The sequence below is a fragment of the Macrobrachium nipponense genome, chromosome 4 (assembly GCF_015104395.2).
Source record: "Macrobrachium nipponense isolate FS-2020 chromosome 4, ASM1510439v2, whole genome shotgun sequence".
In the NCBI taxonomy this organism is placed as follows: domain Eukaryota; kingdom Metazoa; phylum Arthropoda; class Malacostraca; order Decapoda; family Palaemonidae; genus Macrobrachium; species Macrobrachium nipponense.
Genome location: NC_061100.1, coordinates 41,889,567 through 41,912,513, shown reverse-complemented (window position 1 = coordinate 41,912,513; position 22,947 = coordinate 41,889,567). Strand labels below are relative to the sequence as shown.

The window sequence follows — 22,947 nt, the reverse complement described above, 5'->3', positions numbered from 1 at the left end:
TTATCTATATATTATATATTATATATATAATAAATATAAATTATTATATTAATGTATGTATGTAATTATATCTAATGTTATATATATGTAGATATATCTAGATATATATATATATATATAATGTAATGTTATGTATATATAAGTACTGTATGTTTATGTAGATAATAAGATTATATATATGTATAATATATAATAGATACTATAATATATATTATATACATGAATTATTATGATTGGTAGACGACTTATAACACGCCATGAAAAGAAAATCTCGGCATCAAATCATTAAAACCAAGCACGTAAAAGACTTACCCGTATGCAAAGCCAGCGCTGACGGACTACTGCCATGCATAACAGCCAGCAATAGCCACACCATCCATGGGCGTTCCATTGCTCCTGCTGGCTGGCTAGACGATCGGTTGGTAGGTTAGTAAGTATCCTCCTACTTAATTTTCACCAGCTCAACCGCCACAGCAGCACCTGGGCCCGCCTGACTGGACGCAGCTGGAGCGGCGCTAGTCTCATGCCAATGCTTCCTTACGTTAAATTTTCTCCAACATGACGGCAGTGCGATGACACATTTACCCGTCCCTTCCTTCAGCGTCCATGCGAGTTTACTTCGACGCCGACATAGTTTCGCCTTTTCCCCCCCAACACTTGATTTTCTTTCTTCTCTTGCTCTGTGTTGGTTTCTTAGAAGTTCAAAGTAGAGCTAGATCAACTATACGTCATTTCTCACATGCCTCGGCGCATGTTGTTGTTCATTTGAGTTGGTAAAAATAGTAAAAGTGCTCCCTTGTTTGTCACGCACTTTGTGGTTACGTCACACAAATTACCTGCAAGAAGAAAGAGTAAAAGATGATGATTTGGTATATTTTCCATTATTTTAGTTCGCACCTAAAAAAAGGAGAAAAGTATATCGTTGCACAGTTTTATTTTTAGTTTTATTTGGTTATGCTGATTGTGACGTAGAAAAGTTGAATGATTTCAACAGTGTATTCCAATAGGAACCATCAAGTAGTTTCGTTCATGTTTTTTTTTTCTTTTAAACTTTACTGGGTGGTCATGTACATATATAGTTGGATTTCTATTCATTTATGTTTATGCTTATTAAGTGATTACCTTTTACAAGAATACATAAGTGATTTATGTATACATTCGTTTCAGTCAAATTGCTTTTCCTGTCTTTTATGTCCAGAAGTCATCTAGATTACTGATGGATTTCAATGCAGTTCTGAGGAGGGATGCTCCAATGGCTAAAAGGAGGATAGCCGGTAATAAAGTCGCAGGAAAAATAAAAGTCGCAGGAATAAGAAGTCGCAAGAAAAAAAGTCGCAAGGAAATGTAACAGGAAGAAGTCGCAATTTTGGCTAGGAAAAAAGTCACAGTAATTTATGGTGGCCGGTAATAAAGTCACAGGGAAAAATCCACATATTTCTTGGTGGTCATTATCATTATAATATTTACAGTCTTTTGTTTATGTTTTTACGGTGATTCCCAACTGGTCTGTACTGAACACCCTCGAGGGTCACTGTCTAGGAAAGATTAATGTGACTCCTTTTCCTGGATTCAAAAGGAGAATCGGCATAATACCTAGACGCATAAGCTTCCAGATGCCAATCCAGATTGTTTAGGCATAGTTTCTTACCAGTCTGGGGTGTTCGAAGTTAGTCTTATTTTTTCAACTAAAGTATTCCGACATCTGAACGGGGACATTGATCATGAGCGCAAACCTTCAGATTTCATGCGAAAGGGAACATTATAGATAAATTTATGAATTGTATCTTAAATAAATCGAACCCTAAATGTCATAAGTGTTAAAATGCCTATTTTCTAATAATTTTGAAATATAGTTATTGCTTTCCTGAATGCGTAGTCATAATGACTGACGATTTATAAACGCTAAGGAAATATGAATATTAATTTCTGGACATTATTTGCGCATTTTGATGCAGACACAATAACACACATGAACATCAATTAATATATACTATAGGTTAACTTTAAGAATATCTATTATTCATTAATGTCTGATACTTTATCGTTATGACTTGTTTTTAACGAATACGAAGAAATAGACGTATTGCGTGGTTATAGTGTTTATATATATTATCACAGTGTCTATAAGTCGTCTACTTCATGGATTCATCAAAAACAAGGCGTCACGCGATCTTCAGCTTAATCGGGACACGTGCAAGATTCCTCCCCCCCCCCCCCCGCCCCCCACATGCAGAAGTTGGAAGTATAATATAACTAACAACGTGAAGTGTTCTTCGTAATTAATACTTATACTTAGTATTACCTATACTAACAACAAGGGTCAAATAAAAAAGGAGACAAATTAAACACGTTCACATATTCTCAGTTGTAAGTGGAAACGCAAAATAACCTAACATAACCATAGACTAAACTCGGTACACCAAATAAATTAAAACATGCTGAAATCTACAGTCAAATAGTGCGTTGTTTCACCAACGATAATTAAAATAAATACGCTATATTTTATTAGAAATAATTGTTCTGTGTTGTTTAGCAAGCACATTATTTTTTCAACATTTTCATTCTGATAATTAAATCATAAATATCCTATCCTAAAATTGCTGTATCATTAACTCAACGCTAAACACCTTTTTCAGACCTTTATAGGCTCTTCCATAGGGCGTTCCTACCCTGCCCCCAACGAGAACAACAATGGCAAGATCAAATACCAACAACAACAACAAAGTAGTTTGTAGGCTTACTTCCCGAGTAAGCGAAAAAGTCATACATGGATTTATGGAGGCCACTGCAATAAGATTGTAGTAGTACTAAATTCTTACTACTTCACGAATGTCGTTGCAAAGACGTCGTGTCGATCCCTGGGCGACATAGCCATATGAACGTCGATTTATAGACATAACATCTATGTAACTGTCGATTTATTGACGCTATAAACACATGAATTTCAACTCGGGATCCTGAACCGCCATACAAGACTCGTAAAAGCTGGCGCCAAATCTTGCCGAGAACATCACGATGAACTGATGGCTCCCATGAGTCCCACTCATGATTACCGCAAGTCATTTGAGGAGCTTTTGGTTCAGATGATATGGGTGAGGGGGTTTGCGTAATATGGACTGTTGGTGTTGTTTCTTTCGATGAATGCGTTGTGTGTATATATATATATATATATATATATATATATATATATATATATATATATATATATATATATATACTACAACGGTGTGCGTAAGGTTACTTCGGTCTAGTGATTATGATTATTCGCTTCAACTCAGCGAAGGGTCCTGGGTTCGATTACTAAGCAAAGCTGGGCGATGCAGATTTTGTTTCTCTTTTATATCACATTGATCTTTTGCTGATATAAGCCTTGAATTTTGTTCTTAAAAGAATGCTCACCGCGTAGGAGAAGCATTCAAAATCCGTCTCGTAACCAAGCAGGAACAAAACAAATGAAAGTAGAATTCAGATTGACGGACCAACAATCGCACACAAGAGAGAGGAGAACCCGATCTGATTTACCCAAAACAAAGTTACTCTCAGATAAGGACGGAACCACAACGTAAACAATGAAATCACGGCCTAAACCTCCAAAGCCGACGTAGGTTGTCAACAGACACGGGACGTGAGAAACAAGGCTACGTGGGTGTGTTGAACACGAATCTACAGGCGAATGTAATCGCGGGCGTTTTGACAGCCCCCGAGACGTAGGGACGTGTCGCAGTGGGCGTGGGTTGTGTCACAATGGGCGTGTGTTGACAGCAACGAAGGCTGCGGTGGTTGTCAAAACTGCTCGTGGAGTTTGCACAACTTCGTCGATAAGAACGGACACCTAGACCAGATCTCAATGGGACATGTCAGAACTTTGAACAACTTTCTCCTTCTATTTTTTTTACTTGGAATTCAGTCCAGATTCCTCTGGGATTTAGTCAGAATATCTTCAAGTTATTATTATTGTTATTATCATTAGTATATTCACATTTCTCCTGAACAAGCCCATGATTGCTATAATTGTTGGCTCATCCTTAATGAACAAGCCCTTGGCCATTTACCACAGAGAGAGAGAGAGAGAGAGAGAGAGAGAGAGAGAGAGAGAGAGAGAGAGAGAGAAACTGAGCTATTGTCAAATACGGATGAGAATAACAAACAAACAAGAATAAATGAATCGACAAGCAAATTTATACATTAATATATTTATACATGTATACACGTATATTTATATATACATACATATATATACATACATTTAATATGTGTGTATGTGTAATTTATAAATACATATATAGATTATATGTACTACATACATATATAGAGAGATCGATAGATAGATAGACAGATAGATTAATATAGTGTGTGTATGCGTATGTATAAAACCACCAACTGAAGAACAAGACCATCGCTAATACATTAAGTTATTATTCATTTATTTTATTTTGTATTTTTCAGTGAGGCTGCTTATGTTCATCTATATGTTGGAATGTTCATATTTTATCTATTTACTTATTTATTCATTTATTTATTTTGAGAGAGAGAGAGAGAGAGAGAGAGAGAGAGTTAAAAGCCAATTTTTTATCCACACTTCCGGCGTACGTTAAAAACAAAAACACATAATGCTCTTTGCTTAGGGAGTAATAACCTGCGCTGGCACAAGGCCACCTTACCCTAACGGTAACAGCGGCAGACTAAATCGAAGAACCAAGAAAAGCGAAGGATCTGAGCACACTTCGCTATTTTGGAATGAGGACCTCGTCGCATTTTGATTCGCAATAATGAAGCCGTGAGCATTCAGAGCAGATTCTCCTGTCGCGTCGCTCAGACATCGCAGACACTTGACAGAGTGCATCAGAGTGCATGCGGAGTTCGTCTCTCGCTGCTTGAAAGTCCTCTCGTGATATGCATTCAGTAGCATGTAAGTGAATACAATTATCGTCAGGTATTAAAAGCTAGTTTTCTGTTTTGATCTCATCCTCGAGAAGATCAAAGTCAGTGTTGTCAAAACGAGAGAGAGAGAGAGAGAGAGAGAGAGAGAGAGAGAGAGAGAGAGAGATTGAACGCGCCAAAAGTTTGAATGCATCTTATCTGAGCTTTATTAATATCACCCACAACTTTAATCTCCATAAAATGGGAATATCTGCTTCCTCTATCTGGGCATCCGCCCAGACATCGGACGAGGGGGGTTTTTGTTGCTGCAAATCGTATTTTCGGCAGAAACTTGGGAGTGGGATTCTGTCAGGTAAAACCCTCCTTGGCAACTCGCTCATCTCATGACGTCATGCGTCGGCGTCTTTAGGTGCACCTGCCGCCTTTTTGAGGTTTTGCTCCTGGGGCAGGTAAGGCTTAGGCTTTGCCTCTTGGTGTTGGTCATGTTGAATCCTTGGGCCGGATGCATATCCTTTGGGGGTAAAATAACTGTGCACTTGTTCCTAAGATTGGTGTGCTAGCACCTGGATCCTGAATAAGAGAATGACTATTTTTTTATAGTCGTATGTCCCTAGGCCTAGTATGTTCATCCTTGGAGGTTTTAACATTTAGATTAAACTGTCCAAATGCCGCTACGGGCACTTGACCAAGGGCTACCTGTAAGTATAGTAAACCATTAAAGGGATTAAAGGCCTGCTGTGGACCTCTGAACTGTACCAGCTCTCAGACACGAGGGTTAGTTCTTTCTCAGGGGTGAAAATACATTGTCCTACTTGCTTAGGTCACTGTGCTAAACTCTTGCCCTTAGCTTCGGTGAGACAAAACCATGCCTTTGATATTGGTATGTATAAGCACTGTCTTGAGGATTAGAATCTTGTATTTATTCCCTGGATGGATTTTGCTCACTCTTTACCCCTGACAAGAATATCCTGTCTGGCCCCTAGGGGCAACTTTTAGTAGCTGTTGCCCCAGAGATTGGTGTGCCTAACTCTCACGCCTTCACTTGCATAGTTCTTGCCCCAGGGGTATCCTTCAGGCATATTCACTTGGGGTTGTCTTGGACTTTGAAGAGGAAAACACCTGTTATCTCTTGTACCCCCTTTTTATTGAAACCAAGCTTAAGCTTTTATAGTGTGTATAATTAGTCTAATGCTCAGTAGAAGAGAGAGAGAGAGAGAGAGAGAGAGAGAGAGAGAGAGAGAGAGACAGTATAGTGAATGACTTCGGATTATATCTTAGAGACCATCTTATTATAATCAAGAGATAGACACATTTTCATGGAGGCGTAATCACTTGCGTATGTCATCTCTCTCTCTCTCTCTCTCTCTCTCTCTCTCTCTCTCTCTCTCTCTCTCTCTCTTGGTCCATCAAGCTGCGACCCATAGCTGTCGACTAGCAGCAGGTGCATAATTCGCTGTCTAAGTCAAAAGAGGCATAAATGGGTTTTTTTTCAGTAATTTTTTTTTTTTTAAGTCAACTGGCTTAAACTCTTCCGTTCTCTTCCGGGATCGAAGTCAGTTGATTTGCTAGTGTCTGGTACTAGTTAAAAACCAAAGGGGCGCCTTGTGGGTATGGGTAAGAAGAGAAAGGGAGAGAGAGAGAGAGAGAGAGAGATAGCACATCTTTCATTACAGATAAGACCAATGAATTTAGATGCATACGTAAGTAGGAAGAAAGAAAGGAAGAACGCATACATGGCCTCCTCATCTCACAACTCGTACAATGCTGTCGCTTATACAGTATCAATTCCCCTAACGAAGAAGAAGAAAGTATCTTAACAAATTGAATGTTCAAGTGTGAAAAGAAATCGTACACATTTATAATTTTACAAGGTAAAATAGTCAGGAAATTCTCTCTCTCTCTCTCTCTCTCTCTCTCTCTCTCTCTCTCTCTCTCTCTCTGCCATGCATATGGAACTTTATAGTACAATCATTTATGCACTTTATGATGTATTTATTCCTGTTTTTCATGCCGATTTATTCATATTTACGGAAACGTAACTCCTCAAATTGAGAGTGAATTACTCTGACAAGCTTTCAACCTACGCGGACAGACAGTAAAATCAGATGATAAGTTGATTTCGCAGGCCATAAACCCTTTAATATTCCTCCAAGTGTTCCCGAAGACGTCATAAACTAATTATGACATAAAGGGGGGTTGGGGGCCCGCGGAAATGTACAAAACACTTGGCAACAAACTCGCGGAGGAAGAACCCATCCTCCTTGGCTGATTTATTTCCATTTTTCTCCCCATGAAAGTAATTTACACGCAGTCGTGAAGATGCAGTCTCTTCACCACCCTCCCCCACCCCTCCCCACTCACCACTCTCTCTCTCTCTTATGTAAATAAATAAATAGATAAATAAGATATATATATTATATATATATATATATATATATATATATATATATATATATATACATGTACATATATATGTATACAAATAAATATAAGATATATATATATGTATATGTATATAGTATATGTGTGTATATTATATATATATATATATATATATATATATATATATATATATATATATATATATATGTATATGTATATATATTACTGTTTGCTGAATTATAAGTACATGCGTGCATGCAGAATTATTAGTTATTATTCATCCTAGACGTCGCCTCTCTCTCTCTCTCTCTTCTCTCTCCTCTCGCTCTCTCTCTCTCTCATCTCCTCTCCTCCTCCTCTCATCCTCCTCCTCCTCCTCCTCCTTCCAGCTGCTTAGGAATCGAGAAAGACAAACAGCGCAGACGGAGCAGGACCAACTTCAAAGGCGAATCGGCCGAGATAAATTGCATCACTTGTAATTCCATTCTGTAATAACGATAATTACTCAGCGATCTGAGTCGCGCTTAAGACCGGGTCTTCTACGCACCTGTGTCATTACCTCATTAACCATTACCTGAGGTCTCTTTTTGCTTTTGCACAGGGGAATTATACACCTCTCGAATCCGATCGCGTTTCGTAAATGGCGGCTCCGGGATTATTTATTTGCGGCGTTGGCTTTTGCATCAAAGGAAGGGGCATTAGCAGATAATACATTCTTTTCCGCTGGCGGTGCCATTAGTATTATAAACTGCAGTGGTGGTGGTGGTCGGTGTTGTACTGTTGTTATCATTTTTATTGTTGACATTTACAGAACATAACTGTATTACTTCTCTAAACTATCTTAAATCAGTATTTCAAAATACTGTATTCAGGACACTTATTCTTCTTACACACACACACACACACACACACACACACACACATATATATATATATATATATATGTGTGTGTGTGTGTGTGTGTATGTATATTATACATATATATGCACATATATAAGCGCGCACATACACATATATATAGTGTGTGTATAAGTCGGAGAGAGATCTTTAAAAACTAAATCTAATATACGCGAGAAAACCATGAATATGTTAATCACATATGATGGATCGCACCATACACAGTTAATATCACAGCCGCTCCCCACCTGTATGGAGAGAGAGAGAGAGAGAGAGAGAGAGAGAGAGAGAGAGAGAGAGAGAGACTTGTAGTAATTAAGGTTATTAAATATCTGATGTGAGTCACGATCTAAACGATCAGCGTTAGGAAAAATGAAAATGAAATCTGAAAAATAGATATATGACGGTACATGAGAGAGAGAGAGAGAGAGAGAGAGAGAGAGAGAGAGAGAGAGACTTGTAGATAGACCGCCGAACAGACAAGCCGATAGATAAAGCGAAAGGGTCTCATTAGTTTTGCTTGACACCTTCCCGTTGCTCAGCGAATTTTTATAAGGTCATAACCATCGATTCAAGAGAGAGAGAGAGAGAGAGAGAGAGAGAGAGAGAGAGAGAGAGAGAGAGAGCCTCGAAGAAACATCTTACATCAATAGAGACCGAAGCCATAATCTTTTTATGCGTCGAATTAGATCTCATAAGACAGTGTCCGTCCTTGTCAGAATTTTCGATAAGGACCGGCTTATTAATATTCGCTGCCTCGTAGGCCTAGGTGGGCGGAAGAAGGCCTCTGGAACTGTTACTCCTGAGGTCCTGGATGAGAGGTTTCTGGAACCGTGCCACCATTCAAGTTATTGGCGCTGTTCCTGGTCGTTGGGGCAATGGTGGTGTTGAGTGTATGACCAGTGGTTTACTAATCATTTATTTATATGGTCATCGTAACTGACGAGCACTATTTTCTTTCTAGTCACTTGTACATTCTTTCTAGTTATATCACCGTTACATATGGCGTTGTCTGGTCAATACACTGTCCTTAAGTGTCTGTGATACTGACTTTCATCGCCACTTCTGAAAGCCATTATAACAATGTTACACAAAACTCTCTCTCTCTCTCTCTCTCTCTCTCTCTCTCTCTCACTCACACACACACACACACACAACACACACACACACACACACACACACACACACACACACATATATATATATATATATATATATATATATATATATATATATATATATAACATGACTTTTATTTTATCACAGGCAATGAACAGCAATAGATTCTTCACTTAGGCCTAGTTATCCCAAAAGTATCTAAATTTGTTAGACCAAGCATCTCACAAGTGTTACTAAAGCATCGCAAAGAAATAACAAAATTATTACAAAGGTATCTCCAAAGGTATCATAAAGTAATTCTATAATAATAATAATAATAATAATAATAATAATAATAATAATAATTATAATAATAATAATAATAATAATAATCTAAACTCAACTTCCTTTCAACAACATAAGAGTTTCACTTAGCGCCATAATACGAGACGCCAAAGGTTCCGAATCATCGCCGAGTCACAACTCCCGTTCGAATATTCAGAGATATGAAAAGAGAAGTCATTTGAGTAAATAGACTTCCTGTCTTCCTTTTTGTAACTGATGTCTCGAGAGATGTCAGGTCTGGGGAAAAATATATTAGTCTTCTTTTTGTGTGTAAAGAGATGTCTCGAGATGTCTCATAAACACCGGACAAGGTTTCGCTTCTGTCTCGGCGTCTCGTTTTCATTCTCCCCTCCTCCGGAGAAATTATGAACTGGCCCTTTGTCTAGACTGCCAATGACGACCGCGATTGTGCGGTGCTCCTCCGCCGTGATTGTAAATCGCAGTCCCTTCTGGCAACGTTATCACTTTCTCTTTAAATGATTTTAGCATTTAAATTGCAATTATAAAGTCGGGCGAGGGAGAAAGGCAACCCGTGAAACTCGCGGGTATTTTTGTATTTCGCATTCGACTTGTGTCACCCTGCCGCGCTCGGTGTTGGCTTCGAATGTGTGGATGTAGTCATTGTTAATTAAGCCCCTGCATGAGGGAAAGGGGTTAGGAAGGTGGTAATTATTTGGCTTTTAACAATGCTTTATGTTTGTCGTTTTGTCGTTCTTTTTCTAATTATTATTATTATTATTATTATTATTATTATTATTATCATTATTGTTATTATTATTATTACTATTATTATTATTATTATTATTATTATTAATTATTATTATTATTATTATTATTATTATTATTATTATTATTAAACAGTTAGGAGTAGGATCAGTTTTCAAAGACAGAACCTAGCATCAAAAGGAGAATAGGAGTTTGCACTATACATATATATATATATATATATATATATATATATAGTATATATATATATATATATATGTGTGTGTCGTGTGTGTGTGTGTGTGTGTGTGTGTGTGTGTGTTTGATCGCCGGATAATTTCATGCCCTGTAATTTGCCTCCTGGTACATTGAAATCCGTTTTCTCTAAAACCCGGTAATTTGACACCCAAAATAAATAAGTAGCTTATTTAGGAAGCATATTCTTTTGAAATAGCCAAGGGCGATTACTTTATTTAGGAAACAGAAAGAGCACAATTTGATTGTTTAGTAAGTTGAAGGTTTGGTTTCGATATTTTTCTTTTATTCTAGTGTATGTAAGTAACATTTAGCAGTTGCTTTTGAGATCCTGGCGGTATAAAGACATTGTTTTATAACCGTGTCTGGTCCCATTCAGGGCACCCTAGGTGGAAATAAATTCTTAGATGGCTTAAATTACATTTACGAAGGGTAGAAAACACTGATGGATCTAAATTTTATTGGAAGTGTAAAGTGTAGAGTTACAAAACACGCCTCTACACTTCCAATAAAATGTTGACCAATAGGCGTTTGTTGTCTGCCTTTCGTTATTGTAATTTAAGTCACCAAAGGTGTTCTCAATGAGACGAGACATGGTTATCAAAAAATTTCTTTTAACCGCCAGGATTTCAGAAGCAACTCTTAAATGTTAATTATATACGAGAATAAAAAAAAATAAGCAAATGCTGAATGTTATTAATATACTAGAATAAAAAAAATAGCAACTGCTGTATATTACTAATGTACTTGAATAAAAAAAATAAGCAAGTGCTGACTGTTACTAATATACTTAAATAAAGAAAATAAGCAACTGCTGAATGTTACTTATTTACCTGAATAAAAAAAATATTTAAACGCTAATACTTCAACTTTGTTTATTTTGGGTGTCAAATTATACCGGAATGAAGTAACCGGGATCAAAGATATATATGTATATATATATATATATATATATATATATATATTATATATATATATATATATATATATATATATATATATCTATATATATATATATATATATCTATATTATATATATATATATATATTATGAATTCTCCTGTGACCCGCTGTCATTAGTGTAATGCCAATGCCCGATAATTACTGAGCGCTGTATTTTCGTTAATGACGAGGGGTTAATCACATGCCATGATGGCGTGTTTGTAATTCGATTTCCACTAAGAGAGAACGTAGGAAGATTGAAGACATTGAGGCAGGAGCACACGAGGGCAGCTCTTGGTGAAAGAGGACCTGGCAATAAGACAGACTGAGATTAATTACCGCTCATGCCCTCTGCTCAGGTCTTGAAATAGAGTCGAAAGCTCAGGGTCTACGATCTTTCCTTTCGCCTTTTCTTGTGTGTTCTATTTGATGAAAGAGAGAAGATATCTAAGTCTAAGAGTGAACAATTTAAGAGAGAGAGAGAGAGAGAAAGAGAGAGAGAGAGAGAGAGAGAGAGAGAGAGAGAGTGAGTGTTACAAGGAGTTACAAGGATTAGAATGTCCCAAAGACTTATTAGCCCATCCGAGGAGACATCCATCTGAGGAAACATTATGAAAGAGAGAGAGAGAGAGAGAGAGAGAGAGAAAGCTACATGCTGTAATCCAAATTTCCTAACAGAGAGGATAGAGAGAGAGAGAGAAGAGGGAATGTGTTACAATGAGTTACGAGGATTAGAATGTCTCAAAGACTTACAAACCCATCCGAGGAGACATCATGAGAGAGAGAGAGAGAGAGAGAGAGAGAGAGAGAGAGAGTAATGAAGATTTATATTATACACACGCACTCAAAGAAAGATCTTCGAAAAAAAAAAAAACATTCGATAGTAACCGGACAAACAGACAGATATCAGCCCAAGCCGCAATGCTTTAAAAATGTCTATACCGTCTCCAGAGGGACTCTGAGAGCCATTTCACTTTCGATGTGATATGAATAATAGAAGGCAGCGGAAGATGGTCTTCAGTAATTTGTCTATTGTGCCAAAGAAACGCGCCTCGAATACTCAATCGGCCTCTCCGACTGTCGTGTCGCCCGGAGGAGGGAGACCTGTTGGGGAATTTAACGTGGTTGTGGTGGTGGTCGGAAATGCACGGATTCCACCATAGGTCAAATTTGATTGACTGCTTGAAGGGAAATCGGCTATTGCGATGAATTGTGAAGCAATTGCAAGTCGCAGAAACACAGCACAATACAAACACATACAGACACAAACATATATATATACATATATACATATGTATATATTTACTTCTATTAATTAACATATATATACATATATATAAGTATATATACATCTATCTATCTACTATCCATATATATATATATATATATATATATATATCTATATATATATATATTTCTGTGCGTTAGCTTCTTGTCCATGTAAGCTATTCAGTGAAATGAATGAATCGAAAGTATAAGTTGTATACACAAGACATTTGTATACTTACTACGTTAGCTTTTGCGTATGCAGTGCATAAATTTTTCACCAAGTATGCCATCCCTGGTTTTCGGTGTAGATGCCAAGATCAGCCAGCATATTCCCCTTTTACCAGCTCGGGAACGGCTCCAGCCATCCCCCTGTGTTCTTAGCAATTAATTTCAACAGCTTTTAGCTTTCTGCCATGCAACTCCGGTTCCCAGGCCGCGGTCTTCTCGACCAAACACATTGAAGAAGTTAAAGTATCATAAGGCATCGTGAAAAAGCCTGGTTTAATTCGAGTCTTTTTTATGCTCTGCAAATAGAAGGCAGCAACCAGACGCGGCACCGTTTCATTCAAATAAACAGATGAAAAGGACACCGCCGCGCGGCCCGCGCCTGCAGAAGACGGCCAAGGTCAGGAATTCCACCATTTTGCCTCGCAGAAATCTGACAGATGGGTATCTTCAGACGATATATGGGCTGAAAAACTAAATAAATATATAAAAATGAATAAATAGACACGTGCGTACTTTGTCTGAGTAAGCGTAAATAGAATTTAATTGACTAAGTAGCTCGTTTATGCGTAAACTATGTTAAAGTTCATTTGGTATACGCTTTGTTATGTGTCGTTTCATACTTGTAGCTTTAGTAATGTTCGTAGGACCTGGATACCCTCTGATCCTCATCATTTTGAACTTTTGTTAGAAGACACGCAAGAGATGCGGCATTATCCACTTCAGTATCACAAGTAAATCTGCAGAAAATAAAGGCGGTAGGAGCTCGATCGGCTTTCTAATTTTTTTTACCCCGATTTACGACTTAAACGTTCTAACTAATAGCATTATGGAAGATTTGTTTGATGCGCATTACATAAGACACGATACATATTTACTTTTGTCTCATTTTCTTTTATTTTACAAATATACTTTTCTCAATGGCGTTTGCATTATGCATGGTATAAAGTGAGGCTTTGCCATAAGAATCTCATCCCTTGTCAATTATCAGTATTGAATGCAAAGGGAGGAGTAGGAAGAGTCAAATCGGCCGAGCCCTTCCTTCCCTCTGCCGCCGCCTTATGCAACGGCGCCTTTCCGTGCTATTGAGACATTCCCTTTTGTTGCCGCCTTCGGAAGCTCTTGAGCGTCAACGTCCGGGTGAATTATGGGTCTACGAGCCTGCCATGTAAGGCGAGATCCTCAGGAAGTGTGGATTTTAAGGACCCTTGCCCGAGGTGAAGGCGCCACATGCTAGGGATGACACGGCATGCCTTTACATGGGAAAGCCCCCTTTGGAGGGGAGCCCTTGCCGCTGGAGGAGTAGGTCCGGTTAAGCTGGGGGTTGGGGTGGGTGGGAAGGAGGGAGGGGGTCCTGTCGGATCGTTGGGGACCCCCTTGGTATAAGCTGAGAGCCGCCACTGGGGTGGGAGAGGTTTTAGCCATGAAGGATGCGTAAGGAAGTGAGCATATTTAGGGATCCCCAGACTTGGATAGGCGAACGGGCGCTGAGATGGAAGGAGGAGGAGGAACAAATGAGAGGCAAACATGAATGAGATAAGGCTGGGGGGAGGAGGAGGAGGAGGAGGAGGAAAGAAAGTTTAATGAGGACGCAAGAAGGAGCAGAACAGACTTGAAGAATGGCGGATACTCGAACCGACAATGGAGGTGTTTGTTTTCTTTGTTTTGTTTTCTTTGTCAAATAAAAGTTGCGAGCACCCAAAATTTCGGGCTGCGACCAAAGAGAGGACAAAGAATCCGGCATCAGAATGCCGACAGATTTTGCTTCAGCCAAGGGTTCTTATAAATATGCTGAAACAGAAAGGACACAAATACAGTAACTTGAATCTCCAGGTAATCCCATCGACTACTACTAGCAATATCAATAATAATATATATATATATATATATATATATATATATATATATATATATATACTATATATATATATCATATATATATATATATATATATATATATATATATATATATATATTTTGTCGTGGCATATTGTGAAAACTGAAACAGTTAGTTTAGTTGACATCACTTCAAAATTGACATTTGCACATATTATCTGTTCCATTACATCTTCGACAAACTTGCAAGAACATGGAATAAACACAAAATTCGAATAAAGACAAAACACATGCGAACACATTGAAGTTCTGTAAACATAAATAAAAATAAATACAACATGGCACATGAACGCGCAAAATAGAATAATCACGAAAACAGAAAGAAATTCAACGAATTCATAAAAGACACACGAACATTACTGACAGATGAATACATGGAAGATAATGCGATTACATAAAAGACACATGAATACATAAAAGACATAAAAAGTTACTCCGATAGCATCAGACACGGAAAACAAATGTGGGCGAACAATCACTGCCGTCAAAAACATAGAGAAAAGGTTGAAAGGAAAAAAAAAAGTGGCCAGAAGTCGGCAGATTCGACAGATGGCACGTCACTCATTGCATAAACACGCGACCAAAAAAATGATAATAAAAAAAAAAGATACGCGATAACAGAAGAAAAAAAAAGTTCTAAACGATTAAAAAAAAAAAAGAAAGAAAGAGAGAGAAAAAGCGGTTCACGTTACAATCTCTGATCCTGTCACGGCCTTCAGTCAAGATTATAAAAGATTTATGGGATAATGTCCTTCTCCTTCATCCCTACGCCCCAATGGGCACGGTAGGGGAAGCCCTTGCAGCAGTGGCTGGGACCCATAACATGCCCAGATCCATCAGGGGGTCCCTTGTCAAATCCTGTGGGGAGAATATTGAATGCATACCTCGGGGGTAAAGATGCCATGTACAAAATCAAATGAAATGTTTATAAACCGAAGTATTCCATTATCCACTTCTTGATATTAAAGAGATAAAGGAACTAAAGCGGTAGCTTTTCTTTTATCGTTACCTTAAGGGTATTTTCAGTGTTGCACTCAAAAAATTGTTCTACCAGGAGAAATATCGTGATGTGCCTCTAGAACGCTTTCTAGATTTAATCAAAGTTTTACAAATTTCTAGAAAACAGAGAACGTTTTTACGAGATATACAGTATTTCAAAACAAAACTATTATCAAAGTACACTACAAGATGCTTTTCAAAGGTAATTTACCTCTTATAAGATACAAAAGTGTACTTGATATATCTACCAGTTCAGCTATATCTAACATTGATGCAACTTTGTCAAATAATCCATAACAAAAAGATCTAATAGGGAAGTACCCCATTAGATCTTTTTTTATTATTATTATTTGACAAAGTTGCTTCAGTATTAGATATAGTTGAAGTGTTAGCTACAGTAACTATAAGTACACTTTTGTATCTATAGGTAAACTACCTTTGAAAAGCATCTTGTAATGTACTTTGATAATAGCTTTGTTTTGAAATTCTGTATATCGTAAAAATATTCTGTTTTCTAGAAATTTGTAAAAATATGATTAAATATAGAAAGTTTTTAATTCTCATAAATAATTTAAAAATAAGAGGGAATAAAAAATATTATAGACGATAGGGTGAATATTGTTGGGGAAATAAGGTTTTGATATAGTATTGATATAATAGAAGTATACTAAGATGAGGTGTAAAAAAGAATGAAAACAGTCTGTTTGATACGAAGAAATCTGATAAATATGCTGACAAAGCAAGGAAATTATATGGAAGTCTTAAAATAATGGACATAAGATAAAGAAGGAACAGTTTAATGAACGAGATTAGAACAACATTACCATTATCATAATATTCAACTGTACATGTGAAATAAGAAGGGAAAGAAGTATATATATATATATATATATATATATATATATATATATATATATATATATATATATATGCATATATGTATGTATGTGTGTGCAGTTGGAATTCGAGAATAAGCCATAAAAATAACGATCCGAGTCGCTTTAAAGTAGCATTCCTTGCTTTCTACGAGCGTCAGTATTCATAACGAGCGTGACATGGGCATTTCCGCTTTGGTGCCCACATTGAAGGACATGTCCCAAACATTTTCTCATATTTGCTTTTTGCGCCATTCTCTCTCTCTCTCTCTCTCTCTCTCTCTCTCTCTCTCTCTCTCTCTCTCTCTCTCTTTTTTTTGTACCGTCATTTATTTATTTTTCAGATTTTATTCTTTCTTCCTATCTAACCCTGTTCTTTGAGGCTTGCGTCTCTTATCAGATATTTAATTACTATGAAGCAATTCCGTTTCATTCTTGTACAGTTCAGGTGTGAATGTCAACCTCTTTTCTCTTTCAATTCTTTAATCTCTTGTTATGCAGAACTTTTTTTCTCTGGCTTATAAAACTCAGGCGTAACTGAACAATAGCGGTAACCAATCCTCGCTCATAGACGTTGACCAGGTAAATATATACCTGGAAACCGGTTTTCATTCATGATAAATAACGGTGTGATACCCAGCGACAATTTTTCCACTTTTTTATACCAAAGGGGAAGGGCCAGCTGTCCTTCAATATATGGAAATCAACTCTGCATTCAATGCGCTTCTGTGGAAATCAACCCATTTTCTATTCAACCCCCTCCACGCTGGATATGAAAGGGGGAACTGAAGCATGTGCTCCATGGCGACGGATGCATGCTTTGTAATGCGCATTATTTTCGAGTGCTATTGCCCGTGGGAGGGGCAATCTTGTGTTCAAGTTTAGCCCAAGCGTGATGAAAACAAGGAAAAGATACGGTAAAAAAAATAAATAAGGGATGATGGAGGGTTATAAGATTTTAGGAAATACAAGCAGAGAGAATTTCGAAGTTGCTGGTTGATCCGAAGTACTTGGAGTTAACAGATTGAATTTGATGTTCAATCGACGTGACGAAAACAACATTACAGCCAAAAGAAAACGGAATATAGAGTTTAGGCCAAAGGTCAAGCACCTGGACTTATGAGATCATTTAGCGCTGGAACGGAAATTGTAAAAGGTTTGAAAGGTGTAACAGGAGGAAAACCTCGCAGTTGCGCTATGAAGCAATTGTTAGGAGAGGGTGGAAAGGAAGATGAAAGAAAGTGAATATGAACAGAGGTAGATTAAAAGGAATGAAAAGGATTGCAGCTAGGGGCCGAAGGGACGCTGCAATGAACCTTAAGTAATGCCTACCATGCACCGCATGAGGTGCACTGACGGTGCTACCCCCCTACGGGTACCAAAAAATAGCGATCCGAGTGTGGGTTTCGAAGCGAGTTCCTCTCTTTCACCGAAGGGAAATCTTCTTTGTGGAAGCTTTTGCTTTTTTTCATTATTTTGATGGTAATAACGCCAGTAATAATAATAATAGTAATAAGAGAATTATTCAATAACTTATCTAATATTGTTCTCATTCTGTTATTCTGATATTATAGTCTTCTAGTTCGGGTATTTTCAAAACATTTTTTTATTTGATATCTTGAGGTTAGCCATTGCATCTGGTCGATAAAGGTCCTTCAAATATACATCCTGTTATTATTATTATTAGAGCAGAGTAACGATAGAAGCTTGACATAGTTTTATTATTATTATTATTATTATTATTATTATTATTATTATTATTATTATCTAGAGTGCAGTAAAACGAGAAACTTGAAAAACTTGTATGTAGATAATTTAGTTTTGATAAGCAAATACCACATGATAGACAAATCATACCTAAAGGAATAAATCATATAATATGTAGAGATGGGATGCAGAGTAAATACAAAGGGATAGAAAAAAAACGAGAGAGAGAGGAGAGAGAGAGAGATATGATTGCGGTTGATTCTCTCAAGAATGGTATGATCTCGAGTTGGAATTAGGCGAGACTGAAAGAAGGCAGATACAGTAATACATTGATCTGTCGAACTGAGAATATTAGGTCAAATGGCAAGATGAGGTCAGGAATGATACAATAAAAGAGATTACGGAAGTTTCGTTGTAGATGAGACTATATGATGGAGGTGGCTGGGAAGAAAATGACGCGACAAAGTTGGTCTCCTGTGGGCACCAAGAGAGTTGTAAGACTAGGCTTAATTGGGTGAGAACTATGGAAAGGGACATTGTAGATGAAGGAAGATTTGTGAAATTTCACAGAGGCCCCACGCGTAGCGCACATTAGAGTCGCATGTTATCATGATACCTAATAACAGCTGTGATAGGATAGAACAGAATCAGTTGTCTGGCTAGGAGGGAGGTAACATTGGTTCATTAGTCAGGATATCAGTGGCAAAGGTTCCTTCTTCTTTTTCGTAATTTCTTTTTGAATTAAATTGCCCTCACTCCCTATTATGACTTCATTTGAATTTTTCATTATAAATTTATGATTTTATCGCTAGGGATTATTTATAATTGGTGTCTTCAGCTGATAATAAATAAATCAAAAGAATCGGTCATCTCCCATTCATAGAAAAGAAGATTAGGGAACCGGACAGTTACGGTAGAATCCTCTCCCCCACCTCCCCCGTCTCTCTCTCTCTCTCTCTCTCTCTCTCTCTCTCTCTCTCTCAGATCAATTGTGCTGAAGTGATGACCAGACCCGGCGAAAAGCCTCTCTCTCTCTCTCTCTCTCTCTCTCTCCTCTCTCTCTCTCCTCAGTCGGCAGCAATAATCACCTCGGATGAAAGAGTCGGCCTCGTGGTCACCATCGATCATCTTAATCGGTTTTCAATTTAAGTGTTGACATGAGTTATGGGGCTCCACATCCAGACGTTATTATTTTCTGACAGTCATGCTTCGTGAGGGCGGACGCAGGAGGAGGAGGAGGAGAAGCAGGAGCCGCATTTAAGGTTCTATATGAAAGAGAGGGCGAGGGACTATAAATGAGTGCGATCAGTAGGCAGAGCTAGGCCTACCTAAAATGGACTCGCGAAGCCGTTGCTTCTTTCACGATGTTCAACATCCGGTAGATAGACCGAGTGGAGGATCGTGATTTGCCGTTTTGTTAATCAGTTCTTCTGTTGTATTCCTTTTGTGTATTTTAAGTGATTAAAAGAATTATAAAACGATACTCAAAGGATTCCTGTACACAGACAGGATTACAAGAATCAAAAGTGCAGACCCAAAGATGAAGACCCGAAAGGCCCGAGCATAGACTCATGGCGAGCAAAGATGCTTTGCAAACAGCAGACTGTAAGGAATTGTAAGGCTTGTCAATGTAGGCCAACCATATTGGCTTAGCATTCAAAGCTGACAGCATTCGAGTCATTTGAAGGTAGTTGAGTACGCAGAGAACAGAATGCAGCGAGATATGAATACACTGGAAGCAGATTGCATCCGCTGTGTTCTTATTCCAGAAGGTTCGTTCAAACCATGATGGTGTTGATAAATCAAGCTAGCCGTGTGCAAGCACGTTCTTTGTTCTCGGGACAACGAGTAAAATTACTTGTTTGTGGGAAACAACGACTGTTCTGGAAATGTAAGTGGGAGAGGATTAAATAATAATAATAATAATAATAATAATAATAATAATAATAATAATAATAATAATAATAATAATAATAATAAAATCAAGATCAGGACAAAGGAAATATGAGCCACTCCATGCATACATTTTTATCTGTGGAGTACCATAAGAGCTGAAATGGGATATGATAATTTTTATATTGAATTTACACAGTTTTTAAACATGCTTACCGTAAGTCACACATACATATGCTTATATATTATATATATAATGTGTGTGTGTTTGTGTGTGGAGAGAGAGAGAGAGAGAGAGAGAGAGAGAGGACAAATTCATCCGTAATGCCTGTAGCGTATGGAAATATCCCACATACATCATTCATCGCTTTTTTTAATCTGCATATGTGAGAAGGGTCGCTACTCGGGATTGGGGGTGTTGGGAATTTGGCTGGTAATCATGGACCTCTCGCCCATCTGACTATCCCTCACACACACACACACTCACAGAGAGAGAGAGAGAGAGAGAGAGAGAGAGAGAGAGAGAGAGAGAGAGAGAGTCATTATTGTATATTTACGTACGTACAAATAACGCTTGTGTGAAAAAGAAAGAAATTCACGTTTTGCAATGTCTAGTCGCAACGATATTTATAGCTCTGTACAAACGGTGCTGTTAAAATGAGAGAGAGAGAGAGAGAGAGAGAGAGAGAGAGAGAGAGAGAGAGAGAGAGAGAGAGAGAATCATTATTTATATTTACATACATACAAATAACGCTTGTGTGAAAAAGAAAAATTCACGTTTTGAAATCTCTAGTCGTAACCATATTGTATATCTGTACAAACGGTGCTGTTAAAATGAGAGAGAGAGAGAGAGAGAGAGAGAGAGAGAGAGAGAGAGAGAGAGAGAGCATTACACTGCAGCGCTTTTTAGAGAGAGAGAGAGAGAGAGAGAGAGAGAGAGAGAGAGAGCATTACACTGACAGAAGCTTTTAAATGGAAAATCATTTCAATATCATACTTTTTGACTAATGACACGGTGTCATCAATGATTGGAAAAAAAAAAGGCGACGCCGGTATACCGAACAGAATCGAATCACCACGGTTATGGTGAAGATATATGAGCTCGTGATGACTCACCATCGGGTTTTGTCATCATCATCATTATCACTCGATCATCGAATGAAGTCGGTTTGTTACCTGGGCCACAGTATGGCTGACTGCTTCTCGTGGGTTGTAACTGAATTTTTCTTTCTTACGTTATATTTTCCTGTTTTCCCTTTTTAGTTTTCTGAAAGAGAGAACTATCGAGATGGTTATTTGTCTCCCCGTCCGCACTTTTTATGTCCGCCCTCAGATCTTAAAAACTACTGAGGCTAGAGGGCTGCAAATCGGTATGTCGATCATCCACCCTCCAGTCATCAAACGTACCAAATTGCAGCCCTCTAACCTTAGTAGTTTTTATTATATTTAAGAAAGTTAGCCATGATCGTTCTTCTGGGACCGATGTAGGTGCCAACAATACGGACGACCACTGGGCCGTGGTGAAAATTGCATCTCGCGGCTGAGAGTTTCATACAGTATTGTACGCTGTACAGAAAACTCGATGTCGCCGAAGAAACTTCGGAATATATATATATTTTTTTTAATACAAAACGATGCATTTTCATAATATTATCTGCTTTTAACATTTTAATTTTGATATACCTACATATAATTTCTATCTAATTTGAAAATCCATTGTGAAGGCTTTTGCCAGTTAAAATAAGGTTGCGTCATTATGGTTCCCCTTTAACTCGGTCAAGCTCATTGAAATCATCCACAAACGAAGTTGATGTTAAGTTAATGTTGATGAGATCTTGTCAAGTGAATTTGCAGTAAATATTGCGATGTTACTAGAAAATGTTATTTCGCCATGGCTATTTGCTCTTCTCAAAGTTTATGATGGAAAAAGGGCTCTTTCATAGAAAATGACCCCAAGGGTTTTCGGGGGTCGTTATCTAGGACTAATATATTTCTTTAGGTTATTATCTTTATGATATTTACAGTCTTTCGTTTATGTTTTTTACGGTCATCTTAACGGGCTCGTACTAACCACGCCATAAAGGTGATAGCGGGGAGTGGGGGGATACATACCGGATTAAAACTCGTGGGGGTCACTATCTGGGAAATATCCGAAAAAAGTGATCGGATGGAAAAGTACGGTTGGACAAGAGTAATGAAAGAAAATTGACAGAAGCAGAATAGGCAGATGGTGTTGTTTTAAGAGGCAAATCCCCGCAAGAATGACAAAATACATCAGGTGTCAGGGCAGATGGGACTCAAAATGAACCTAAGAAAAACTACACTAATGAGGAATAGAATGTACATAAGAAATAAATAACAGTTGATATCCAGTACAGGTTCTCGCAACATGGAATTCAGTGAGACTACAAAGGCAGAATAAGATTTGGAAAGCAAATAGGCTAAAAAATTTCCCACGACATTAATATTAACCTGATAGGTCCAGTAAGATTAGTATTCCTTTATGGTGTGGCAATGAATCTTTTTCTTAAAACTTTGGTCTTTGTTGTCTATATATATATATATATAACTATATATA

The 22,947-nt window shown here is 37.7% G+C and overlaps 1 protein-coding gene across 2 annotated transcripts in view; it reads right to left on the bottom strand.

Annotated features, from left to right (window-relative positions):
* The window catches only part of LOC135210890 (discoidin domain-containing receptor 2-like), a 66,539-nt gene that overhangs the window by 20,472 nt on the left and 23,120 nt on the right, over positions 1–22,947 (bottom strand). For both annotated transcript variants that reach the window (XM_064243825.1, XM_064243826.1), the window contains exon 2: positions 313–836. In XM_064243825.1, the coding sequence (XP_064099895.1) occupies positions 313–391 (79 nt within the window). In that variant the 5' untranslated portion in view covers positions 392–836. The remainder of the gene's footprint in view (positions 1–312; positions 837–22,947) is intronic.